We start from the raw sequence: 26,222 nt of genomic DNA, 5'->3' as shown, positions 1-26,222 counted from the left end.
AGTAGGTGGTGGTTAGCAGCATCTTGCAGATTTAACATGGAAACATTTGCTTCTCTTTGTGGCCTTGACAAGTAAAAACATTAAAATCAATCGTTCCAATGGCAATCTCTAGCAAACCCTCCAAGGTGCGATTGTTTTGACTACAAAGTATTTGACCACAATTGTGCATTACCAATAGGTAGTTCTTCCTAGGCATTTTTTTTTAATCAAATCATTCTCTGAGCTAAGGAGCGATGTCACATTTCATTGATTTGGGCTGTCCAAAAAGGGACCCATAAGCATACACTATTGGTGATCATCTTTAAAGTAAACATATTTTCTAAATGTTTACCTTTACAGCATCTTGACATCTGTAGTCCATTACAAAGTTCTTTTATACAAATATTCTTCATATTGTATTGAAAATGTTCTTTCAAAATAGCTATTGCATCCAAAATGTGCAGATTATCTGACACATCGATTAAATTACCGAGGATAGCCATATCAGTTTCAGTTGTTTCTTAGGTTCTTACAAACTGATTACTCTCCCTGAAGACTTTTAATTCAACATTGAAAAATATATGTAAATACAGGAATGAGAAAATGTTACTTGACACACAATACTCATGTGCTTATGTGCATGTAGACCGCTGTATATTTTTTTTTCTGTTTCCTGTCACTCTCCCAAATCATTTAGATCCAATGAGTTTGGGGAGTGGAGTGAGTGGGTTGGTGGGGGGAGGGGAGGATAGGACAAATTTATCACTGTGGTCTCTGATGTCCGACCATGCCTAGAATTGTAGTTCACCGCTTTCAAATGTATACAGTACCCACTATAATCTGGCAAGATGCCACTTGAGTATATTAATAAGTGGGATGGGGGAGGGGATGTGATGTTTCTTTTCATATCCTGCTGCCAAATTTCTACCATTTGCTGGAACAAAATCAATTTAATTTTCCTAAAAGCTACAACTCAACTGTGTTTATCATGTCACAGGTTTGAAGACAAGGGTGAACATTTTGAATTGAAGGAGAAGGCACAGCAGCAGGCTGAATTAGCCAGTCAGTGATGATGAATGTACGTATACGAGAGAGACTTAATGTGGAATAGCGTTTAGGCTGCCATGTTTTACATAAACTGGGATTTATAGAAAACAATGTGAGTGATCAAATCTGGATGTGTCTGAGGCAAAGGGGTGGAGGTTCAGCCTAGAGGTAGATCAGGTTAAGACTTGAGAGAAGAAGGGGTTAAATTGGAGGACAAACTGAGCAATCGTCATTGACTACATACACTGCCCAAATAACTTACCTATAGTACAGTGTTGGGTATATAGGTTAGTTTGATCTTAGAGTAGGATAAAAGGTTGGCACAACATTGAGGGCCGAAGGACCTATACTGTGCTGTATTGCTGTACGTTCAAAGGGCTGCAGAGGTTGCTGCAATATGCTGTGAAATGGAAACGGAATTAGCATGAGGTGTATAATTGCATGCCATCTGTTTTTGCTACTGAAGTTGAAGTTGAATTTCAGCCAGCCTTGAGTTTTTTAAATTAATGCTATGTAGGCATGGCTGGATCTTAAGGCCAGTATTTGCTGCCCATGTATACTTGCCCATGAAGGTGCTGCTGTGCCAGGTCAGAGATCACCATACCAATGCTGGGAGCTCGCCATGCCCTGGTGAGAAGTTGCCATGCTAACGCCAGTCTGCAGCTGCAGGAGGCCGGCAGGTCACCATGACTCGCCGGAAGGCCCGTTGCACCAAGCTGGGAAGCCAATTCAGGAGGCCATTACTGGAGGTCCCTGCAGCAGGATGGGAGGCCGTTACAGGAGGCAGCTGCACCTGACTGGGAGGACCTTATGGGAGGCAGCTGCACCAGGCCAGGAGGCCATTAAGGGAGGCAGTCTAAATTAGAGTTGTGCTGGGAAAGCACAGGAGGTCAGGCAGCATCTGAGGAGCAGGAAAATCGATGTTTCAGGCAAAACCCCTTCATCAGAAATGATGCACCAGGCCATGAGGCTATTAAGGGAAGCAGTTGCACCAGGCCGGGATGCTATTAAAGGAAGCAGTTGCACCAGGCCAGGATGCTATTGAGGGAGGCAGCTACACCAGGCCGGGAATCGTTGCCAGAGGCTGGGAATCATCACTAGAGGCTGTGAGTTGAGAGAAAGAAAAAAGAGAAAAAGAAGAAAACTAAGAAGAGTGAGCAGAGCATCGTACTCTGCTGCTATCTTGGAATCTTTGCTCAGATCCATAGTATCTACTCCCTTTACTATTGCTGTCAGTAGCAGCAGTGTACATCATCTGCAAGAGGCAGAGATTCACCCATGCTTCTTAAGCAGCACCTTCTCAAACCCAAGACCACTTCTATCTAGAAGGACAAGGGCAGCAGACACATGGGAATACGTTCCCCTCTAACCACTCACCATCTGACTTAGAAATAGATCACCATTCCTTCAGGGTTGCTGAATCAAAATAGTAGAATTCCCTCCCTAATGACATTGTGGGTCTACCTATAGTACACGGACTGCAGCAGTTCAAGAAGGCAGCTCACCATTACCTTGTAACTGGGGTAACTAGGGACTACCAACAAATGCTGCCCAGCCAGCAACATCACGTTCCATGAATGAATTTTAAAAAAGACTAAATCATGCAAAGTCATCTCTAATAATTGTGCTACATTGTGAAGAGAAACAGAAGCCAATTTAGACTAATGGATGGCACACCAATCATACATGAACAGAGTGAGAAAGAAATTCTGACAATAAAGATTGGGCAGTAATGTTTAGTGACAACAACCAGCAACAGGATAACCAAGCTGTAAAATAATTCAGCAAAATCGACGTTTCGGGCAAAAGCCCTTCATCAGGAATAAAGGCAGAGAGCCTGAAGCGTGGAGAGATAAGCTAGGGGAGGGTGGGGGTGGGGAGAGAGTAGCATAGAGTACAATGGGTGAGTGGGGGAGGAGATGAAGGTGATAGGTCAGGGAGGAGAGGGTGGAGTGGATAGGTGGAAAAGGAGCTAGGCAGGTCGGAGAAGTCCGGACAAGTCAAGGGGACTGGAAGTTTGAAACTAGGATGAGGTGGGGGAAGGGGAAATGAGGAAGCTGTTGAAGTCCACATTGATGGCCTGGGGTTGAAGTGTTCCGAGGCGGAAGATGAGGCGTTCTTCCTCCAGGCGTCTGGTGGTGAGGGAGCGGTGGTGAAGGAGGCCCAGGACCTCCATGTCCTCGGCAGAGTGGGAGGGGGAGTTGAAATGTTGGGCCATGGGGCGGTTTGGTTGATTGGTGCGGGTGTCTCGGAGATGTTCCCTAAAGCGCTCTGCTAGGAGGTGCCCAGTCTCCCCAGTGTAGAGGAGACCCACTCTATCTCTTGCAAAAATGCCATCCCGTATTCCCAATTCCTCCGCCTCCGCCGGATCTGCTCCCAGGAGGACCAGTTCCACCACAGAACACACCAGATGGTCTCCTCCTTTAGAGACCGCAATTTCCCTTCCCACGTGGTTAAAGGTGCCCTCCAACGCATCTCGTCCACATCCCGCACCTCCGCCCTCAGACCCCACCCCTCCAACCGTAACAAGGACAGAACGCCCCTGGTGCTCACCTTCCACCCTACAAACCTCCGCATAAACCAAATCATCCGCTGACATTTCCGCCACCTCCAAACAGACCCCACCACCAGGGATATATTTCCCTCCCCACCCCTTTCCGCCTTCCGCAAAGACCGTTCCCTCCGTGACTACCTGGTCAGGTCCACGTCCCCCTACGACCCACCCTCACATCCTGGCACTTTCCCCTGCCACCGCAGGAACTGTAAAACCTGTGCCCACACCACCTCCCTCACCTCTATCCAAGGCCCTAAAGGAGCCTTCCATATCCATCACAATTTTACCTGCACATCCACTAATATAATTTATTGTATCCGTTGCTCCCGATGCGGTCTCCTCGGATGCTGCCTGAATTGCTGTGCTCTTCCAGCACCATTGATCCAGAATCTGGTTTCCAGCATCTGCAGTCATTGTTTTTACCAAGCTGTAAAATAAGTCTAGCAGAGAAAAATGTGTACTTCTCCAGTATAGTACATGATCATGAGATGGACATGAGTTGTCAAACCTCCAAGGTGAAAAATTGAAGCTTGAAACATTAGTGTTTTGAACATAGTTTTCTCAGTTTGTATAATTATTGAATTGACAGCGCATGCATTTATGAACAACAATGCATATCATGGTCAATGTTTCTTTTAAGGACTTCCTCATGGCATCATCAATGCATTAAAGCATATAATCTATATGGCTTGACACTGTGGCCTCCCAAGCAAAATGTCCCCTCCTCAATTTTCTATTTATGGATAAGATGAAAACTGTTGCTGAGTACAGTAAAACTCTGATCAGTTTAAACACGGTCAAAGCATGGAGAATGATGCAGCAGAGTGAGGGCAATCTACATAAGACTTCCCGTTCACCCCCTTAGTAGGAGTGCCTGGATTACAGCTATAAAGATATGAGAGGCCAGGGCAGTCTCCTGTTTGGGAGATCTATTTGAAGGAGAGGTCCTGATGTCTTTTGACCAATTGAGTCAAAATATGGGTTAACCCGTAGGGACGTCTTCTATTATTTCCAGATCCGGGACTACATACAGAAGAGGACCATGCTCTTGGCTCAGCCCGATAAATCTGATTATAGAGGGAAGAGTGTTTCGTTGCACGGGCATTCTTTCAGTCAGTACTCTCTATCATCCACAGGGACCGGGTGCCTGGAAGATATGGAAAGACTTTACGGACTCTGGAATCAGGAATTGGGAACAAATCTCGTTGGGAGAAGGTGAAAAAAAATTGATTTTCAATAAAACGCAGGCTATGCATCTATAGATTCTCCACAGGGCCCATTTGGCCCCAGAACAACTAGCAAAATTTAAGAAAGGAGCATCCCAAGGTGTTCTAAATGCAAAATAGACACTGCTGTGAACTCTCTCACACTGCTTATGGCTGTGCCTTAAGATCCGTAGGTACTGGGGTGCCATAGCAAATGTATTGGAGAGGATCTTGGGAACAGAAGTTAAGGCTGACCCAGTATTCCTCTTTCTGGAACTGCCGAATCAGCCTTCATCCTCGCTAAATGAGTATGGAAAGAAGCTATTCAACATTCTCTTGTATTGTGCAAGGAAGAACATTATAATGAGTAGGATCTTGGAAACCCCCCCACCCCCCCCCCCCCCGGCGTTTATTGGATGGCATAAGTTAATGATGGAGCAAGTCCCCCTGGACTGTCTTATGAATGTGGTGCACCAGAAAATGGAACTATTTTATAAGACGTGGCAACCCCTCTTGAACCACATAGACATGGACTTATCAGGCATACTGATTAGGGCCTTTGTATTGTCATGAAGGCTGGAATCATGGGACCCAGGGAAGGAAGTCTGAGTAAATGAATAAATAAATACAAGTATATTAGTTGATGCTCCCATTGGTGGGAGCCTCAGTGGGGGAGCATCAAGTGATGCAAATTAATTTAAGTTAAATTAAGTTAAGTTAGCTTAGTTCAGTTCAGGTTAATTTAATTTAATTTGCTATGTTTAATTATTTATTGAATTGTAACATGGGAAGATTGTTCTGTATCTCTGCGATAATTTTGGTTTGTAGTAGGTGGTTGTTGTTGTAGCATAAGATTGCTGTATTATCTTTTGTACTTCTATAATTTTGTAAACAAAAAAATGGTTTTATAAAAAAAACCTATGATCTGAAAGTATAAAAGTCTAAGATGCTGCCTAAATGGGGGTCATTTGAAACCTGATATACTACTGGAAGTATACTCCTCAGTTGTAAATTAATAACTTAATGTTAGTCTGAATGTAATGTTCATACATAATAGTTGGAATAAGTGTCCATTGGATTCAGTAACACAATATCCATGTTTAGATTTTTCTGTAACACAATAGCATTACTGTGTGAGGCAAAATATCCTACTGGAGGCAAAAATCACACTAGGATAGATGCATACTAACAACAGCCATCACCTCCTTGATCTGGTAATTAAGGTGAACAGGCAAACTTGGCCTATTTCAACAGTTGTAGTCTTAGGCAAGTTTTCCTGTTACATGGCCTCCCCTAGTTCTAAGATTGGATACCAAAATCAGTTCCAATTTGTCTGAAGTCAGTATTCATGTTAAAATATTTTAGTTGCCTGCTTAGCTTCGTTAAAACTGTTCACTTTCAAAACACGTGGAATGGTCATTTTCTCTGACCCTCCCATACAGAATTTGTTTAATGCTTTTTATATCATTTTACTTCATTTTCACAGGATAAGCAGTGAACAGACTTCACCTGGGTCACTGCCAATGGCACTATGTATCTGGCTGTAAGGAAAGGTGTGAGAAGGCCTGCTGTTGCTAGGTTTTGACACTTTCTCTCTGAAAAAGAGCTCACCCTTCTGTGCATTGGCACAGCTCAGTTGTACAACTTGCCCAAGTTGGTAATTTTAAATCTGAGCCCACTATACTCTGCCTCGATCTCTGAAACACACCAATGTTCTGTGCCATCATTGCCCCTGTTTTAGTAAAACCTTAAGTAATTCCATTGAAATCACTAGAATGTGATAAAAAGCATTGATGTTGAAAATTTAGATCCATTGGAAAGTATTTATCCAGAACTGGTTTTTGTAACTATCGATTCAATGCCAGCTGATTCTGACAGCTATTAAAAGGATCATGAAAACAAAAGAAACAGCACTCATAACCAATCGAATATAAATGTCAAGTACAAAAATGAATTTATGGATTTAAAAAGTTAATACTATAAATAGCAAAAGCTTTTACAGCTTAGTATTGGCATCCAAGTTTGACTCGCTATAGGATAATTCAGTCCATAAATTCAGCTTTTAATTCCTCCAGAGATCTAAATTTCTGATATTTAGATTGTTTTATACAGAAGTGTTTTATGAAAAATAAAGAATGGCCGATTAACTAAGCTGTAAATGTTTTGTTTCAGCTACACTCTGAAGAAGGGTTACCAGCCTTTTGGAGGAAACATTTGTGTCCATTTAAAATGCAGAGAAGCTGCCCGAACCTACAAAACCAAGATAAAATATATTTATATTGTTGAACTAGCCTCTACGAAGGTTTGCAGATGTCTACTACTAATCACGCAGTCACGATATGTGTATCGTGGCAAGGTTACAGACCAGGGATTGAACCTGTTTCATTTAAATTTGTGGGAAACCATCAAATTTATAAAATGCCGTTCCCTAAATCTTAGTCCATTTTCATGGTGCAAGCTGCTGCACCACTCTATTTCTGTAATGCATAAGCAATGCTAATTCCTAGAGGAGGAATGCAGGGAATAGAACAGAACAGCAAATTCTGACAAATAACTTGGAAATTCCTCTTTAATACCTGGGGCAACCAAACCAATGCCAAGAGATCACATTTACACAAGTCACTTAATTAGAAAAAACATACACTATATACTCTTTTCTGCTTCATTGTTTCCGATATTTTGAGGAACACAGGATAAAATGAATCCAGCCAGATTTAAATATCAGAGTTAAGAATTATTAAAACACTTAAGGAGATCTTTCAGCCCATCATGACTGCACCAGCTCTTTGAATAGATAGATATAGCATGTTTTTAACTTTTTGTAATCATTCAACAGATGAAAACGTTAATCCTCTTAATACCAATCTCTGTTTACTGCCTTCCTAACTAGACTATTCCACATGCCTTTGCACAAAATAGTTATGACATTGATACTTGTCCAAACCTTACACTGCTGGCAGCCATAAGTTGTAAGAGTTAAATAATGCCTAACAAAGTATTCTCACGTCATGTAGCTTGAAATAATAGACTTACAAGATATAAATAACATCGAAGGTGATGTAATTACAAAACATGTACCAATTGTGTATTGTACCGATTGTACCTCTAGTTTAGGATTGCTCTCTGTTTCTTTTGAATTCATACAAGTAACAATTGTGCTTGTTTTATAACAGCCTGAAATAGGCGGGTAACTAATTATTCAAGACTACAGCCAAGTACATTAAGGGCATACCATTGAAAAGCTTCCTTAGTGAATTGTTGACAAGCGGGAAAGGGTAGAATCTGTCAAGCAGACCTGTTATCATCATCTGGCTGCCTTAGACTAGTGACTGAATAATCAGCATGTTCCAGTCCACAATATACAACCTAAGTTTCTCATGTGCAGGCTTGAATCTTCTTATTTAATATATCATTAGAAATTTGAAGACACTTTTTCAGAATATGGTTGTTGATTATTGATCTGGCAAAGTGATTCCAGCATGAAGTTTGAGACTATGGTTCTTCTTGCCCATTTCAGTTTGTTTGTGATGAGACAGGAGATTTTGCATGTGACCCTTCCAATCATTGAATTCCTAACTTAATTGTTCTAGGAAATGCTGAGTGGACTTTGGCACTTCCATGCAAAAATAGAAGTAAAACTGGATGTATTATTATTGTAGAGGAGGTATCTTCTTCTTTAACTACGGATGGGCAGTTTTGGATGAAACAAGCAGAGTTTAGGAGTAAAATAAATTAGATAATCCAGGCCTGAACATTCAGGACTTTTAAATATTAAATTGGGTAATATCTGACATGTTAAAATAGGAGACACTGTAGCTAAAACAATTATGAATACTTTGAACTCTACTTCAGGCACTGCGCATGATAAAGTGGTTTTATTGAAAAATGTTGCTGTCAATTTTGTATAGTGAAAATAAAAGATTAAATTGAGCAATCTGTATGGTCTAAAAAGGCAACTGAATACAAGGAAGTGCTTATGAGGTTGTAATGTAATAATGAGAAGATATTACCTGGGAATTACTGTGCTTTAAAATCTCTCCAGAATGATTCTATTATTTCACATATTGCTGTCTGTACTCAACTTCTGTGCTACCTTTGGTGACACTGTCATGCTACCATTTTCCCTCTGAAAGAATGATATCATAATATGATTACTAAAAATGCATTAATGAAATAATTGGCAGTCAATCCTTTGCAATGTCAATCTTCAGCAAGAAGAAGCATATTGGCAATAGCACTAGAGTGTGTAGGAGCATTCAAAAGGGGGAGTAAAAATAATGTAGATGTAGTTGTGAACAGAATAGTTAAGGGGATGGATACTGTTCCGTGCAGTTCACATCAGTAGTCCCAAATGCTGCATTGGCTGCCCAGTGTCAGTGTAAATGTTCTATCCTTGCGAATGGAAAGGAACTTGGAGTGGGAAAGCTTGGACTCAGTTATTGCGAATCCACTTGGATATCAATGACATATGTGGGATTAAGAAAGAGGCTCTGATGAGATCCTGAAAGATGATTCTGAAATACAATTAAGAAAGATACTGCAGTAATCATGGGAGATTTTAATCTTCTTTTAAGTTGCACAAATCAAATTTGCAAAGGGAGACTGGAGAATTAGTTCATAAAGTGACTTTGAGTAATCCAGTTTGGAATGTACAAGGTTATTTATGTATAAGTACTTTGTAATGAGGCAGGATCAATTAATTACCTCATAATAAAGAATCCTCTTGTAAGAGTGGTCATAACATGATTGAACTTCATATTTAGTTTGAGGTTAAGAAAGCTGGGTCTAAAACTAGTGTCTTAAACTTAAAAACAAATTTTAAACATTTTATTCACAGTTATGAATGCTGCTGTCTGGGCTAGCATTTATTGCCTTAAAAACATTGTGGTGAGCTGTCATCTTTGACTAATGCAGGTCATTTGTTGTTGGTAGACCAATAATGCCATTATTGTAAGTGCCAGGATTTTGACCCAGTGATAAGGATAAAGTAATGAAGAATGCGAAGACATAGACAACTAAAGTGGAGTGAGAAAACAGATTGAAAGATAAGATAATGAAAAAAGTAGTGGGAGGGATTTTAAGGAAATTATCAACAAAGAAATATTTCTTTAAAAAAAGACTTTACAAGAAGAATGCATCACCTCACTAAATAAGTTACTAATAGTTCTCAAATTAAAGAAAATGTGTACAATAAAATTTAGCGCTAGGTCAAAAGACTTAAAGAACTGTTAGAAATCATAAAGTGTGACTGAAAAAAAGAGAGAGAATTTAGGCTATGAAATAAATAGCAAGAAATATAAAACAGGGAGTAAAATCATCAATTAGAACTTAAAAGGAAAAGAGTAGCTAAAATGAGAATTGTTCTTTTTAGAGGATGAGAAAGTGGAATTAATAATGGAAACAAACTCTGGACAAATATTTTACATATATAATCATCTGTGATCAATGTGTCATGTGTGTGAGGTGCATATCTTTGCATACTCTCAAAATAGTTATCCCAGATAATAGATAATCTTAGCAGCAATTTGTTTAATGAATTCTATAATAAAGGAGGTTATTTAATAGCTTACTCTGGCCCTGGAGGTTTAGAAATGTGACATCATTATCATATATTCTAAAATGAGTTACTGATGTAGCAAAATACAAGGAAAGGAATCTTCCAGCCTTGCCTGGAACTTTTAGAAGGACAGCATCAGAACTTAATTAGCGAAGAATAAGAGTATTATTATTCTAGAAGCAGGTTAAAGGTGCATTATTAAGTTCATAGAAACTTTCAGACAGGTCAGTTTCCTGACCTCTTTGTATTCAGTAGCATGCCAGAAATGCTCATTAAAACTCCATCTGCTGTAATTACATTGATTAGGTACCATTTTATAAAGTTGAAATGAGAAACAGGTCGCCACAAACCTGACTCAATGTACTAAATGTGGACCTGATTCCTCCAAGCCCTGACGAGTCTAATATTTAAAAATAGCAAACACTTAGTCTCTGAAGTGAAGACTGATCATGTTGAGCAGCTCATCAAAGTTTACAGTCTGAGGAGGTCAGGCTTCCACATTCCAATAACAGATTATAATGTTAGAGTGTAGGGTGAATGGATCCAGTAGCTGACCAATCATAAAACACTATACATACTGCAAACCTGAGCAGGGTAAGCAAGCCTGACTCCAAAAGAGGATCAACTTAAACGGGGTAATACATTAAATGGAGATGCAGCATAAAAGGAGGCTGAGAAGCATAGATTGAGGCAGAGGTTGGGTAGCTGTAAAGGAATGCAACTATTTCAACTTAAATGGTTTGATCTTTGAGAATGGAGGGAGATGAAGATGGGTGAGTTACACTGATGGAAGAATTCGGGACAAGGAGGGATGGGAGCTGGATATCGAGATTTGGGTCATGATGGGGTAGCATGGTGAGTTTGGGAGGGAGAAAGAGAAACCGGAGTGGGACTGAATGGGAGGGGTGTAAGGGTAAGGCAGGGGATTGTGAAGTCAATGGGAGTTGATGGAGGGTAAGAGAAGAAATGTCCAGGAACTATACAGAGGTCAAGACTAACAGGGTGTGATTGAGCCAAGACAGAAGAGGAGGGAGAGGAAATGACTTATCACTTAATATCCTCTCTCAAGAAGGGCAGCAAAGATTCCTCTGCAATGTTGTTGATTGGGTGTGAACAGGTGGTTGGGAAATGGGCTGTTAATGCACCAGAAGTATTGTTAAGATAGAGCCCAGATGTATACAAAAGGAGGGGGGTAGGGCTGGGGGAAGGGTAGGTGAGGTCTTCATTGGTGGATGCAGATAGGGAGTTATTGTGATTGGTCGGTGGAGAGAACACGTGAGTAGTAAGATGGACAGGTCAGGGAGGTGAGGAGGAGGGGGTGGAGCTAGACATGGGATAAGGCTGGGTGAAGAGGGACTTTGAAGCTGGTGAAGTCGCTTTTAAGCTTCCTGGACCAAAAAAAAGGTGTTGTTCCTCCAGTTTGCATCTGACCTCACTCTGACAGTGAAGGAGGCCAAGGATTGACACATCACCCGGGGAGTGGAAGGGTGAATTAAAATGAATGGCATCTGGAAGGTTGGTTAATATGCGCAGAGAGTAGATGCTCCATGAAGTGGTCCCTGAGTCTCCCCAGTTGTGGCTCAAAACATTGATTTCCTGCTCCTCAGATGCTGTCTGACCTGCTGTGCTCTTCCAGCTTCACATCTATTGACTCTGATTTCCAACATCTGCAGTCCTTAGTCTCCTGGGGAAAAAGCAATCATGGGTTATGGAGGTTGAACTATTCTTATTCCAGGTAGCAGCACAGTAAGCTTTAACCCAAGACAGGAGCAGGCTGATGAGAGTCCAAAGCGTAGATTGACTATGTCAAAGGAATTTGGAGAGAAAAATACATCTCATCTGAGTGTTATGATCTCAGCTAATGGTATAATTGGATTATGTCAGAGTGCAGAGTGAAACCTGACTCGATAGACTGTAAGCTTTATTTTGCAATTTTCTCATCATGGTGGTCAGTCACTAAGTATAGTTACACAAGGCCACCAACGCACTTTTAGCAAAAGAAAAGAAAAACAAGCTTCTATGTGATATTGAATTTATTATCATGTATACAGAGACACATTGAAAAGCTTTGTCTTGCGAGCAGTACGGGCAGATCACAGAGTTAAGTAGCATAGATAAGTAAATAATAGGTAAACAGTGGCAAAAACAAAAACACAGGTACAGACAAATGTTAAGAGATGTGAGTCCATTCAGTATTCTAACAACAGTAAGGTAGAAACTGTTTTTTGAAACTGGCTGGTGCGTGTGTTCGGGCTTCTGTGCCTTCTCCCCGATGGTAGAGGTTGCAGAAAAACATTTCCAGAGTGGGATGGATCTTTGAGAATGCTGGCAGCCTTTCCTTGACAGTGGGCCTGGTAGATGGATTTTATAGATGGGAGGTTGGCCTTTGTGATTATCCGGGTTGGGTTTACCACTCTCTGTAACCATCTCCGATCTTGAATGGTACAGTTGCCGTACCAGGTAGTGATGCATCCAGACAGTGCTCTCGATGGCATACCTATAAAAGTTTGCAAGGGTAATTGCCGTCATGCCAAATTTCCTCAGCTGCCTGAGGAAGAAGAGACATTGTCAGGCCTTTGTAACCAGTGCGTCCACATGAAAAGTTCAAGAAAGCTTGTTGTGGATGACCACTCCTAGGAGCTTGACACTCTCCAATTGTTCCAACTCTGTGCTGTTAATGTGTAGGGGGGGCATGAGTTACATCCTGCCAAAAGTCAATAATGAGTTCTTTGGTTTTGCTGACATTGAGAGCTAGGCTGTTCTCAGTTCACCATTTTTCCAGGTCTTCCACCTCACGTCTGTAGTCTGTTTCATCACCATCTGAGATTCGACCAATTATGGTGGTGTCATCAATGAACTTGTAAATGGCACCGGTCTGGTATTTGGCGACGCAGGCCTGGGTATATAGTGAGTACAGTAGGGGGCTGAGTATGCAGCCCTGGGGGGCTCCAGTGTTGAGTGTTAGTGAGGATGAAATATTGTCCACAATCTTCACTGATTGTGGCCAGTGGGTCTGGAAACTGAGGATGCAGTTGCAGACAGTGGGGCTTAGTCCGAGATCACTAAGTTTAGTAATCAGTCTTGAGGGAATAATAGTGTTGAGGACTCAACCATAGTCAATGAATAGGGTTCTTACATAGCTGTTCTGGGTATCAAGATATTCTAGGGAGGAGTGAAGAGCAAGAGCCTGATGGCGGTGGTGGGCAAGTTGTTGGAGGGAATCCAGAGGGACAGGATGTGCATGTATTTCGAAAGGCAAGGACTGATTAGGGATAGTTAACATGGCTTTGTGCGTGGGAAATTATGTCCCACAAACTTGATTAAGTTTTTGAGGAAGGAGCCAAGAGGATTGATGAGGAAAGAGTGGTAGATGTGATCTATATGGACTTCAGTAAGGCGTTCAACAAGGTTCCCCATGGGGAGTTGATTAACAAGGTTAAATCTCATGGAATTCAGGGAGAACTAGCCATTTGGATACAGAAGTGGCTCAAAGGTGGAAGACAGGGTGGTGGTGGAGGGTTGTTTTTCAGATTAGAGGCCTGTGACTAGTGGAGTGCCACAAGGATCGGTGCTGAGTCCTCTTTTTGTCATTTACATAAATGATTTGGAGGTGAGCATAAGAGGTACAGTTAGTAAGTTTGCAGATTACACCAATATTGGAGGTGCAGTGGACAGCGAAGAGGGTTACCTTAGATTACAACAGGATCTTGACCAGATGGGCCAATGGGCTGAGAAGTGGCAGATGGAGTTTAATTCAGATAAATGCAGGGTGCTATATTTTGGGAAAGCAAAGCTTAGCAAGACTTATACACTTAATGGTAAGGTCCTAGGGAGTGTTTCTGAACAAAGAGACCTTGGAGTACAGGTTCATAGCTCCTTGAAAGTGGAGTCACAGGTAGATAGGAAGTGAAGAAGGTGTTTGGTATGCTTTCCTTTATTGGTCAGAGTTTTGAGTACAGGAGTTGGGAGGTCATGTTGCAGCTGTACAGGACATTGGTTAGGCCACTGTTGGAATATTCTGGTCTCCTTCCTATTGGAAAGATGTTGTGAAACTTGAAAGGGTTCAGAAAAGATTTACAAGGATGTTGCCAGGGTTGGAGGATTTGAGCTATAGGCTGGACTGTTTTCTCTGGAGCGTCGGAGGCTGAGGGGTTTACAAAACTATGAGAGGCATGGATAGGGTAAATAGGCAAAGTCTTTTCCCTGGGGTCGGGGAGTCCAGAACTAGAGGGTATAGGTTTATGGTGAGACAGGAAAGATATAAAAGAGACCGAAGGGGCAATTTTTTCAAGCAGAGGGTGGTACGTGTATGGAATGAGCTGGTACAATTGCAACATTTAAGAGGCATTTGGATGGGTATATGAATAGGAAGGGTTTGGAGGGACATGGGCTGGGTGCTGGAAGGTGGGTCTAGATTGGGTTGGGATATCTGGTTGGCATGGATGGGTTGGACCGAAGGGTCTGTTTTCATACTGTACCTCTCTAAGAGATATGGCATCTGCCATGGATCGGTTGATCGGATAGGCAAATTGCAGTGGGTCAAAAGTAGTGGGGAGGCTGGAGTTGATTAATGCCATGACCAGCCTTTCAAAGCACTTCATGACCACTGATGTTAGGACCACTGGACGGTAGTCATTGAGACATGCTGCATGAGACTTCTTAGGGAGAAAGTGAGGGCTGCAGATGCTGGAGATCAGAGCTGGAAATGTGTTGCTGGAAAAGCGCAGCAGGTTAGGCAGCATCCAAGGAACAGGAGAATCGACGTTTCGGGCATAAGCCCTTCTTCCTAAGGAAGGGCCTGACCTGCCTGACCTGCTGCGCTTTTCCAGCAACACATTTTCAGCTGAGACTTCTTAGGCACAGGAATGATGTTGGCCCTCTTGATCTGCGCATGCTCTGAGTGTATGGCCTGGTACTCTGCCTGGTCCCATTGCTTTCCTTGGATTCACACGAAGGAAAACTGATCTGGCCTCTGATGCAGTGACTGTTGGGATAGGTTCATCAGGAATAGGTGTTACCTCTCTGCCGAAATTCTGCTCAAAGCAATAATTTGGAAACATCGTATCAAAAGCAGCAAAAAGAAAATTGCAATTAATTTTCCCTCAAGTATCACTCTGATCTTTATTATTTAATTTCTTACTCAACTGATAAGGTCACAAGCATTTATTTTCAGTGGCTTTCTGTACATTCACTAAATGTGTTCCTCTTCCTTTATGTCTCTAAGAAACATACAGACACTGGCTACCTCACTAAATGTTGTCACTGAACTCGAAGCAAAAAATCTCCAGAGATTTTTCCAGTCACTTTGACTACTTTTAGACAAATAAACAGCACGTTCGCTGGTATGAATCTTTATTTACAAATTGAAACTGCTTCAGGTTTCTGGAACATAAACAGAAATTCCTGGAAAATCTCAGCATCTGGTAACTTCAGTCCTAAAGAAGGGTCACCAGACCCGAAACATTTATACTGATTTCTCTCCACAGGTGATGCCAGACCTACTGAAATTTTCCAGCAATTTCTGTTGTTTATTTCAGTTGGAGATGCAGTGGACAGCAAGGAAGGTAACCTCAGAATACAACGGGATCTTGCTTAGATAGGCAAATGGGCTGAGGAGTGGCAGATAGAGTTTAACTTAGATAAATGTGAGGTGCTGCATTTTGGAAAGGCAAATTAGAGCAGGATTTATACACTGAATGGTAAGGTCCTGGGGAGTGTTGCTGAACAAAGATACTTTGGAGTGCAGGTTCATAGTTCCTTGAAAGTGGAGTAGCAATTAAATAAGATAGTGAAGAAGGCATTTGGTATGTTTTCCTTTATTGGTCAGAGCATTGATTATAGGAGTTGGCAAGTCATGTTGTTGCTATTGTTATGACACAGGGTAAACTTTTCTGCTTAATTTAAAGCCAGCCACACAGAACAGATTTATCCTGTGCAGTAATCTGTGAAAATTTGATTGGCCAATAACTAGTTAAAGTAAAAATTAACAACTTTATTTCTTAAAGTATAACAGAGAATAATTAACTAACAATAACTCCTCACAATTCCCTCTTCTAACCTTTGTTACCTTCCCTTCTATAATACTAGTCCGATAAACTTCCAATTAAGACTTACAAAGCAACACTTCTTATCTGAAAAACAGGCAGGTTTTCGTTCTTCCATTTGGATCTTCCTACGTCGTCATCTTAAGGATTCTCGATAAAGGTACTTTTAAGAGAACTATTTTTCAGGCAGTCTTTTTACATGCTGGTAGCTGGGCAGTTCTCTCAACTGTTCACTTGTCATTGTCTTTTAAGATAGTCAACAGACTAAATTCAAACTGGATTGGAGTTTGGTATTTTTTGGGGTATAACTTAAATTGATTGGCCTAATTTGAATCTGTTTTGTCCTTTCTAGGCAACCAGCTAATTTAGCTTTCAACCTTATTGCGAATGCTTGGTGCTGTCAGGGTAGCTCTACCAGCTTTTAACTCTCTTTAAAGGTACAGTACATACACATCTTCATAACATTGTACAGGATATTGGTTAGGCCACTTTTAGAATATTGTATGCAATTCTGATCTCCCTCTAATCGGAACGATGTTGTGAAACTTGTAAGGGTTCAGAAAAGATTTACAAGGAATTTGCTTAGGTTGGAGGATTTGAGCTATAGGGAGAGGCTGAATAGGCTGGGGCTGTTTGTCCTGGAGCATCGGAGGCTGAGGGCTGACCTTTAGAGGTTTATAAAATCATAAGGGGCATTGATAGGGTAAATGGGACTAGATTAGGTTAGGATAATCTAATCTTGGCATGGACAAGTTGAACCGAAGGGTCTATTTCCATGCTGTATATCTCGATGACTCTACTTCTGGCATCTGCTGTTCTTTCAGTCTTTTGTTAAGGTTGTTGAGTGAATGGGCAAATGCATGGCAGTTGAATTAGTGTGGATATCTGTGAGGTTACCCACTTTGGTCGCAAAAAAGGAAGGCAGATTATTATCTGAATGGTGATAAACTGGGGAAGAGGGATGTGCAACAAGATCTGATTGTCCAATCATTGAAGGTAATCAGACAGGTTCAGCGAGTATGAATGAAGGCTGATGGTACACTGGCCTTCATAGTGAAAGGATTCAAGTACAGAAACCGAGACGTGTTGCTGCAATTGTACAAGGTCTTGGTGAGACTAGATCTGGCATATTGTGTGCTGTTTTAGTCTCTTTATTTGAGCAAGGATGCTCTGCTATGGAGGAAGTGCAACAAAGATTTACCAGATTTCTGGGATAGCAGGACTCACATATAAAGATAGTCTGAATTGGTTAGGACTACATTCACTGGAGTTTAGAAGATTGAGGGAAGATCTCATAGAAACCTGAGAGATTCTTACAAGAATAGACAGAATAAATGTAGGTACGATGTCCCCAGTGATCCCGAAGTACAGAACTAGAGATCACTGCACAAGGATATTGAGTAGGCCGTTTAGGACTGAGATAGGGAAAAGATCTTCATCAAAAGAGTGTTGAGCTTATGGACTTCTTTGTCACAGGAAGTGGTTGAGGCCAACACATTGAATGTTTTCAACAGGGAGTTAGATACTTCTTTTCAGGCTAAGGGAATTAAAAGGTATGGGGAGAAAGCAGGAACAGGGTACTGAGTTGGATGCTCAGCTATGACCATTTTGTGTCGCAGATAGGGTCAAAGGGCCAAATGGCATGTTCCTGCTCCTATTTCCTGTATTTTAATAGGTAGCATGCCTAATCATTTGGAATCTTCATCGCATGCCTCATGTGCAATCAATATCTGTCACTTCATTGCACATATCCACATTGTACCATTCCCACCCACTCCCGCCATGCCCCCATGCTATACCTGTCTCCCACTTACTAGGGATTGTCATCCTTAAAATAGAAATGGAGCCACTCTCAGCATCTCATATATTCCCTGCTTACTGACCTTTCATCAGAACCAAATGAACCCAAACCAAAGACTTGAGACAAGGAAACACACAAAAACTGACCCAGATGAGCACATTACGCAAATACCAGGCACACACATTATAACAAGGCTTTATTGATTTGCATTACCTCACTCTGAAAAAGAATGCCACCAACGTCTAAAACTATGTTGCTAAGGAAATGTTAATCCAGAAAAAATAAATTAGGATACTTTATTACATTTTATTATTTATGTATGTAATATAAACATTTTTCCAATGCTATTCCTCAACCGGATGTCTTTCACTGATACCTTCTCTGGCCATTTTCTAAGTAGATTGACCTGAACATTCATCTATTGATTCCAAGGCCAATAAGGTGGGGAAAAGATTAATGCAAAACTGAGGTCTTGCTCTTTGATGTTCTTAGAATCTTGCCTGTAACACAATATCTCTCTCAAAAGCAGTGTAAACCTGAAAATAAAGTGAGATGTCTGTGCTCAGACATGATCATGGATAGAGTAGTTTCTCATCCCAGATCATAACAGTATATGAAAGGGTTTTTGGCTCAGAGAACTTGGCAGCTGTTTGGTTTATTGATATTTCCCAATAATGATACGAGAGAGAACCTTTCCAGTGGAACTGAGATGACTCGATAACAACTTACTGGAAAAACAAAGGTGTATTGTAATCACTTGACCTAATGACCTAAGCTTTCTGGAAAGCATTAAAGTATTCCTTGCCTATTAGGTAGCAGCACCATTTTACAGCTATTATAACTGTTCGGCATCACCACCAACTGTCTGATCACTTAGCTTGATTGATGATATTTGGCTTAATACAATCCGATCCCAAAATAAAACTGCAAAGTCTGATTTCCTCTTCATTCACATGCTTGCTTAATTCCAAAAGAACAGAGGGGTAGAAAGAGAGAGAGAGGGAGAAAACAATCATTGCATACACTTGATCTTTCTGGGCTTCCTTTTGTTTTCCTTGGAATTCTAAGAGATCCATGTAAGGGTTACATGGATTAAGTGCCCAGACATTTAGTCAGCAAGAACGTTCTCGTTGTTACTCTACAAATCTGACCCAGACGGCAAGGAAGGTGCTGGCTTCCAGCCACATGTTGATTTATGTATTGTTATTGATATGTTTCAAGAACAGGGTTATGAAAGCAAGTACTTGAGCAAAACAAAATACTATTCTATGTTCATATTTTAATATTCTACAGTTTACTGAAGAATTTCACCATAAATCTAAGAAAAATGAGGGTAAATTATCTGCATCACTTATCAAACCAAGTAGTGGACTTCACTGGTTGAAGGAGCACAAATCAGGTTTATAAATAATCTGCTTTGACTTTATGATAAGAAAAGAAAATCACCCAGAAAAAGATTTTGAAAACAACCTTTCAACAAATTTAAACAGGGAAATCTTCAGATTCCCCGTCTCTCTATCAAGGTGCTCTTACCCTATAGTTCATTATATGCATTCTAAAAGTGTTCTTACGATGTAATATATTTGGATTTTTAGAATGCATTTGATAAGATAGGCCATTTCCATCTTGGGCCTAGTAATAAGAGCCCATGTGTTGAAGCAAGTATAATTGCATGAATAGCTATAGAATAAATAATTGGGCAAAGACCTAGCAGATGGAATAAAATAGAGAAATTTGAAGCTATAGACTTTGGAAAGAAGAATAGAGGAACTGAATATTATTTAACTGGAGAAAGACTGCAGAAAGCTACAGGATAGAGAAATTTGGGAACCTTGTGCATAAATCTCAAAAACCTAGTAATTCAGGTTCAGCAGGTAAGAGGAGAGGCCAATTGAGTGTTGGTCTTCATTTGAAAGAGGATGGAATATAAAAGTGGGGAAGGTCTTGTTAAAGCTATACAAAGCATTATTCAGATCACAGCTAGAATATTGCAAACACTCTATGGCCTTATCTAAGCAAACATATTCTGGTATTTTGAGGCAGTCCAGAGAAGGTTCATTGGGCTGATCTTATGTCTGGAGAGATTGTCTTATGAGCAGAATTTGAGTTGGTTGGACCTGTACTTTTTGAAATTTAGAAGAATGAGAGGTGACACTATTGAAACATTGAGATTTTTGGGGACTTGCTAAGCTAGAAACAGAAACTCTCCTTGTGGGAGAGTCTGGGACCAGAGGGCATCATCTCAGAATAAAGGGGCACCTACTTCATACAGAGATGAGGAGGAATTGCTTCTCTGAGTGGTGAAGCTGTGAAATGTTTTACTGCAGATGGCTGTAGAGGCTGGATTGTTAAAAATATTTAAGATGAGATAAACAAGTTCGTAATCAAAACCGGAATCAAGGGTTATGGAGAAAAACAGGATATTGAAGCAGAGGATTATCAATGATTAGCATGACCACATTGATACCAGAGCAAACTTAATGGGCAGAATGGCCTACTTCTACTCTTCTGTCTCATGGGCTTCTTAGTGGAGATAGGTTTGGAGCAGAAGGAAGAGACATTGTTAGAGGCACACAGGATAAACCACATCAACAAGGAAGAAGGTGCTTTCTATTCTCCAGACTTTAATCACCATACTCAATGACATTTCAAAGAGTTCTGCTCAATAATGCAATTATTCAGGCAGTAAGGGAAACAAGAAATAGTTATTTCTTCCTGATCTCCTTTAATCTCCTCAAATACAATGATTAGCTTCATTGTGAACCTTGTCTCCATGAGATTTCTTGAACCTATTATTTTGCAGAAGCTATTGTGAATGGCGATATCTAGATATCATAAACCTTTTACAGGTCACATAGCATTCAATGCATGACTTAAAAGTTTCTAGCACACTCTTCAATGCTATGCAGGACTGTGAACAACTGGATCCTAATACTTACTTATAACAACCTGTATCTTCAGGGGTTGATTGGAAATACCACATGCAATATCACTGGGTGAGAGGTTGGCAACATGAATATGAAGATTCTAGACATGCAGTTAATGCTGAATCTTGAATCCCTATGCCCGATGATAAGTGTGAGAGTAGACCTGTTGGTGTCAAATAGCTAATGTAGTTCCTAAAGAACATCACAACCAAGCACCCGGATACTGCTTTTCGTTATTTTCTCTGAACAATTCCCCATAGACTTAAGAACTGTCGTCAACCACTTACACCTGAAAGAGGGACTCTCCAGTAGTAGGAGAATAAATGCATATACTCATATTGCAATCATCTGCCACAGGTGGTTCTGCCTTGCCAAACTGAGTATGTACCGGGTTCTGAGAATGGCATTCCTCTCTACAATGACCCCCATGGTGTGTTTCTTAACATCTGGCCTTAGATACCACTATTGCTGTAAGTTTTGCATAATCGGTTTACTTGTCTTCCCATGTCCCTGACCCTATCCACTCCTCTTTCCCCTACCCTTTTTCTCCTTCTTTGTCCAAATGGTGTCTATTATTCCTATCCCATTGCTATTTTCTAATGCAATACTTAGCGCAGCACAGATATTAGGCGAAAGTGAGGACTGCAGATGCCTGGAGATCAGAGTCAAGATTAGAGTGGTGCTGGAAAAGCACAGCAGGTCAGGCAGCATCCGAGGAGCAGGAAAATTGACGTTTCAGGCAAAAGCCCTTCATCAGGAATTCCTGATGAAGGGCTTTTGCCTGAAACGTTGATTTTCCTGCTCCTCGGATGCTGCCTGACCTGCTATGCTTTTCCAGCACCGATTGGTGTATGGACAGCCCCTATACCTTATAATTCATAGCGATGGCAGTCCCACAAATCAGCAGGCAGGAATTCCCCTCTATGATCATTTTAATGGAGCAAGGTTGTGTTCAAGTTTCAAGTCCATTATTATCAAACAAAAATACAATGGGATGATTCTCCTCGGTTTGAGGTCTAGGACCTCCTTTTAGACAGGAATTTCAAGCTAGTTTTAAAACACTGCTGTAACAAGACTGCTTGACTAAATTTTTGTTCCAAACTGATAAACAGACTCTTAGCCAAGGAGACAGATGGGTGCAGAAAGAAAAAAAAAAATGGATGTTTTCAAAATCCTTCTTGAATTGGAGCCAGATTCAGTTTCATCTTGCTCTCCATCTGACATTGTTCATATGGTGACTGTTTAAACCTATCACACAAAATCCTCCTTCCTTTAAACTTAATATTAATACATTTCCATTATATCTAGATCCTTACATATCATTTAAGGCTGTTCCCTCATCATGCTAAGTGGAATCAATAGCTTTCATTTAATCATGTTATTCCAGTGGAAATACTGTGAAATGGATCAGCTAATTTTCCTAACACCATGTAATTTCTGTGAGTTTTCCTTTCCTAAAGATGGAAGATGGCCGCCTTTTTAAAGTCATTTCAATTCTGTTTTGTTACAAAAATAGCCTGGGACTATGAAGCCAGACAGATGATAAGCTGTGCCCATGTCTCCAAGATTGAAGTTCTGAAGACATAGCTGCCATTTGCGTCAGGCCAACCTGGGGACAAGTCTCGGTCTCCAGTCTTTTCCTCTCCTCTCACCAGCTGAAAGCAAGCAGCTGGCCTCTGCTCAAAGTCTTCCTGAAACAGCACGATTATGTTAATATCTTAATGACATTGTGCTGCCTAAATTGAATTAAGCATCAGCTAGGAGTTCAGTTGATGCAAATGTATAAATTAATTCACTGGTGTTTATAAATAGCCTGACAATAATTTATGGAATGGTTTCATAGCAGATCTAGCAAGATGCCCAGCAGATGTATGTTTCTAGTAATCTGTTGTTACACAGCTGGATTGCCAGCAGATTAAAATTGACCTGACTTGTTACAATCTATATGATGGATTAGCTGTAATATAATGTTATGTTAGAACGCTCTAGGAGGAATATTAAAGTTAAATCAGAAATGAGACTGTAATTCAAGTACATTTATGTTCAATACATCAAAATAAGCTAATAAGGTAAAAAGTACAATATATTCAAAGTTTGTGAGAAGATTTGTAGCTCGGGTGCTCGTTGCGAACAAATCAACGGAACACCCATGGGCTCACTGATCTCGGGACTCATAGCAGAAGCAGTAATGCAAAGGTTAGAACAAAGTCTTACCACAAATTCAACCCAAACTCTGGGTCAGATACGTTGATGACACCTTTGTAATCATTAAAAACACGGAAATAGAGAATACACACCGGATCATCAACTTCACACTCAGGAATCCAATTCACGAGAGAGGAAGAAAAGGACAACCAACTCCCATTCCTAGACGTGAGGGTACAGAGAACACCAAACGGAGAATTCACCACTAAGGTACACAGGAAAGCCACACACACACAGACCAAGTCCTGAACTATGAAAGTAACCACCCCAATACACACAAACGAAGTTGCATCAAGACACTATTCAAAAGGGCCACAATACACTGCAGCACACCAGAACTGCAAAAAGAGGAAGAGGAACACCTATAAAAGGTATTCGCAAAAAACAGATATCCTTGCAATTTCATCAACAGATGCCTAAGGGAGAGACAACAAAACGAGGACATGCCGCAACCCAAAGGACTAGCCACACTACCATACATCAAGAACATCTCTGAAATGACAGCCAGACTACTGCGACCACTAGGACTTATAACAGCACACAAACCAACAGCCACTCTCAGACAACAACTCACCAAAACGAAGGACCCGATACCCAGCATGAGCAAAACTAATGTAGTGTACAAAATCCCATGCAAGGACTGCACAAAACACTATATAGGATAAACAGGAAGACAGCTAACGATCCGCATCCACGAACATCAACTAGCCACGAAACGACACGACCAGCTATCCCTAGTAGCCACACACGCAGACGACAAGCAACATGAATTTGACTGGGACAACACTACCATTATAGGGCAAGCGAAACAAAGAACAGCCAGGGAATTCCTAGAAGCGTGGCACTCATCCACAAACTCCATCAACAAACACACAGACCTGGACCCAATATACCGGCCACTACAGCGGACAGCTGAAACTGACAACCGGAAGCGGCAGGGACAGGCCACTATAAATGCCGGAGGAAACACCACAGAAGCGCTTCACAGGAGGCTCCCAAGCACTGAGGATGTCACCTAGACAGGGGACGAAATGTTTGCAACAAAAACTTCCAACTCGGCGAACAGAACCACAACAGTACAATATATTAGTGTTCTTTAATTTGGGAAAATATTATTTTATTTTCAAATGTTTTAAAGTTGTACTTCACTTAATGGACTCTTTCCTAAGAAACGTCAGGTGTAAAGTGAGCTGCTGAGGATTGATCACTGCCAAGTTATTCCAAGTTATTCCATCCTCTGCAGTGCAATATTTTTGCCAGTATATGTGGAAATCATAGAATCACAGAATCCCTACGGTATGGAAAGCAGGACATTTGGCCCATTGAGTGACACCAACCCTCCAAACCCCCTACCCCATCCCTGTAACCTGGATTTCCCAGGGCTAATCCACCTAGCCTGAACATCCCTGGACACTGTGGGCAATCTAACATGGCCAATCCACCTAACCTGAACAACTTTGGGCTGCGGGAGGAAATGGGGGAGGGAAACCAGCCCAGACATAGGGAGAATGTGCAAATTCCACACCAACAGTTGTTTTGCTGTACAATCAGGAGGTTAACTTGCCAAAAAACAGAAATACACCTGGATGTACCAGGTTCAATCCTTGCTTTACATTGAGTTAGCTGATCTCATCAGAATGTTGTGTTTTGCTTTAGCACTGTTGATGAAAGAAGGGGAAAATCTGAAAGTTCCTGTTCCTAGAGACTTCTGACTGACCGTCAATGATTCATCATGAACAATGGTCTCCACAGTGAGTCACCAATGATTTGCCAGTACGTGTGGAATAATACTTTTAACAAAGGTCAGCAACAGATGTTACCATCTAATAATATAACTTCAGCCAAACTCAAATGCACAATGTAACCCAACTCACGACAGGGAATCATTATTGATCCTAAATCATGTTAGTGAATCATTATAATATTGCTATTTTAAAAAAATGAACATCCTTAAATTAACTCTGCTACTTGATAAATCCATTTGTCTAGTTCCAATGTTTTGGTTAGACTCCAGTTTAACTATTTTTGTCCAGATGTTATTGCAATATCTTGGGAAGTATAGCAAGTTTGTAGGAATGACACTGAGGAAATTCACTAACATAGTTTCAGGTTGGAAGGTTTTAGATTGGAGTTATTTAATTAGAACAAAGGTTAACAGGAAATCTAATAGAGATATTTAAAATTGAAAGGATTGATTCAATAAATTGACAAATGATTTTTCTTGGTTGGTGAGTTAAAAACATAGAAAGGTAAACATTTAAAATCCTCATCAAAAGAATGTTAGACTTTAAGATGCTGTTTTATTTGAATAAGGATTTTAAAAATTGAAATGGTATTATAAAGAATCTGTAGCCCTTGAATAACTTAGGGTATTCTCCTCTCCTTTATTCCAAGCCTCAATAGGAATCTGGATTAGAGTGGTGCTGGAAAAGCACAGCAGTTCAGGCAGCATCCGAGGAGCAGTAAAATCGATGTTTCGGGCAAAAGCCCTTCATAAGGAATACAGGCAGAGACCCTGAAGGGTGGAGAGACATCTCTCGATTTTACTGCTCCTCGGATGCTGCCTGAATTGCTGTGCTTTTCCAGCACCATTCTAATCGAGACTCTGGTTTCCAGCATCTGCAGTCATTGTTTTTACCTCAATAGGAATCTGACCTTTTGCGCAGTCACCATACACTAGATACATCCATCAAAATCCCCTCCCAATGGGCTGCAGAATTCTTTTCACGGTTGGCAATGGAAACTGTGGGTGGACAGATTTTATAAATTTCCAGTGTGCTCTGGCCTGCCAAAAAGAAAACACTGGTCCAACCATATTGCAGCAAGTTTTTTACTTATCCTTTACTTTCTTGGTCATTCAATCCTAGGGGATCCCAAGTCTCATGAACATTAGGTTAGTAGAA

The 26,222-nt window shown here is 40.8% G+C and overlaps 1 protein-coding gene across 5 annotated transcripts in view; it reads left to right on the top strand.

The window, feature by feature from the left end:
- The window catches only part of LOC122557343 (calpain-5-like), a 161,294-nt gene that overhangs the window by 22,662 nt on the left and 112,410 nt on the right, over positions 1 to 26,222 (top strand). The window contains exons 2-3 of one of the 5 annotated variants that reach the window (XM_087991940.1): positions 16,739 to 16,823; positions 24,976 to 25,070. The exons of 2 other annotated variants lie outside the window; for them this stretch is intronic. In XM_087991940.1, the coding sequence (XP_087848066.1) occupies positions 25,059 to 25,070 (12 nt within the window). In that variant the 5' untranslated portion in view covers positions 16,739 to 16,823; positions 24,976 to 25,058. Of the gene's footprint in view, positions 1 to 985; positions 1,058 to 16,738; positions 16,824 to 24,975; positions 25,071 to 26,222 lie in introns of those variants that run through there. 2 more of the 5 variants (XM_087991941.1, XM_087991942.1) reach the window with 2 other exon arrangements.

The sequence above is a fragment of the Chiloscyllium plagiosum genome, unplaced genomic scaffold (genome assembly GCF_037043375.1).
Source record: "Chiloscyllium plagiosum isolate Xiang-an unplaced genomic scaffold, Cpla_swu_hap1 HiC_scaffold_11, whole genome shotgun sequence".
Lineage (NCBI taxonomy): Eukaryota > Metazoa > Chordata > Chondrichthyes > Orectolobiformes > Hemiscylliidae > Chiloscyllium > Chiloscyllium plagiosum.
The sequence above is the reverse complement of the archived record's forward strand: the minus strand, read 5'-3'. Positions and strand labels throughout refer to the sequence as shown.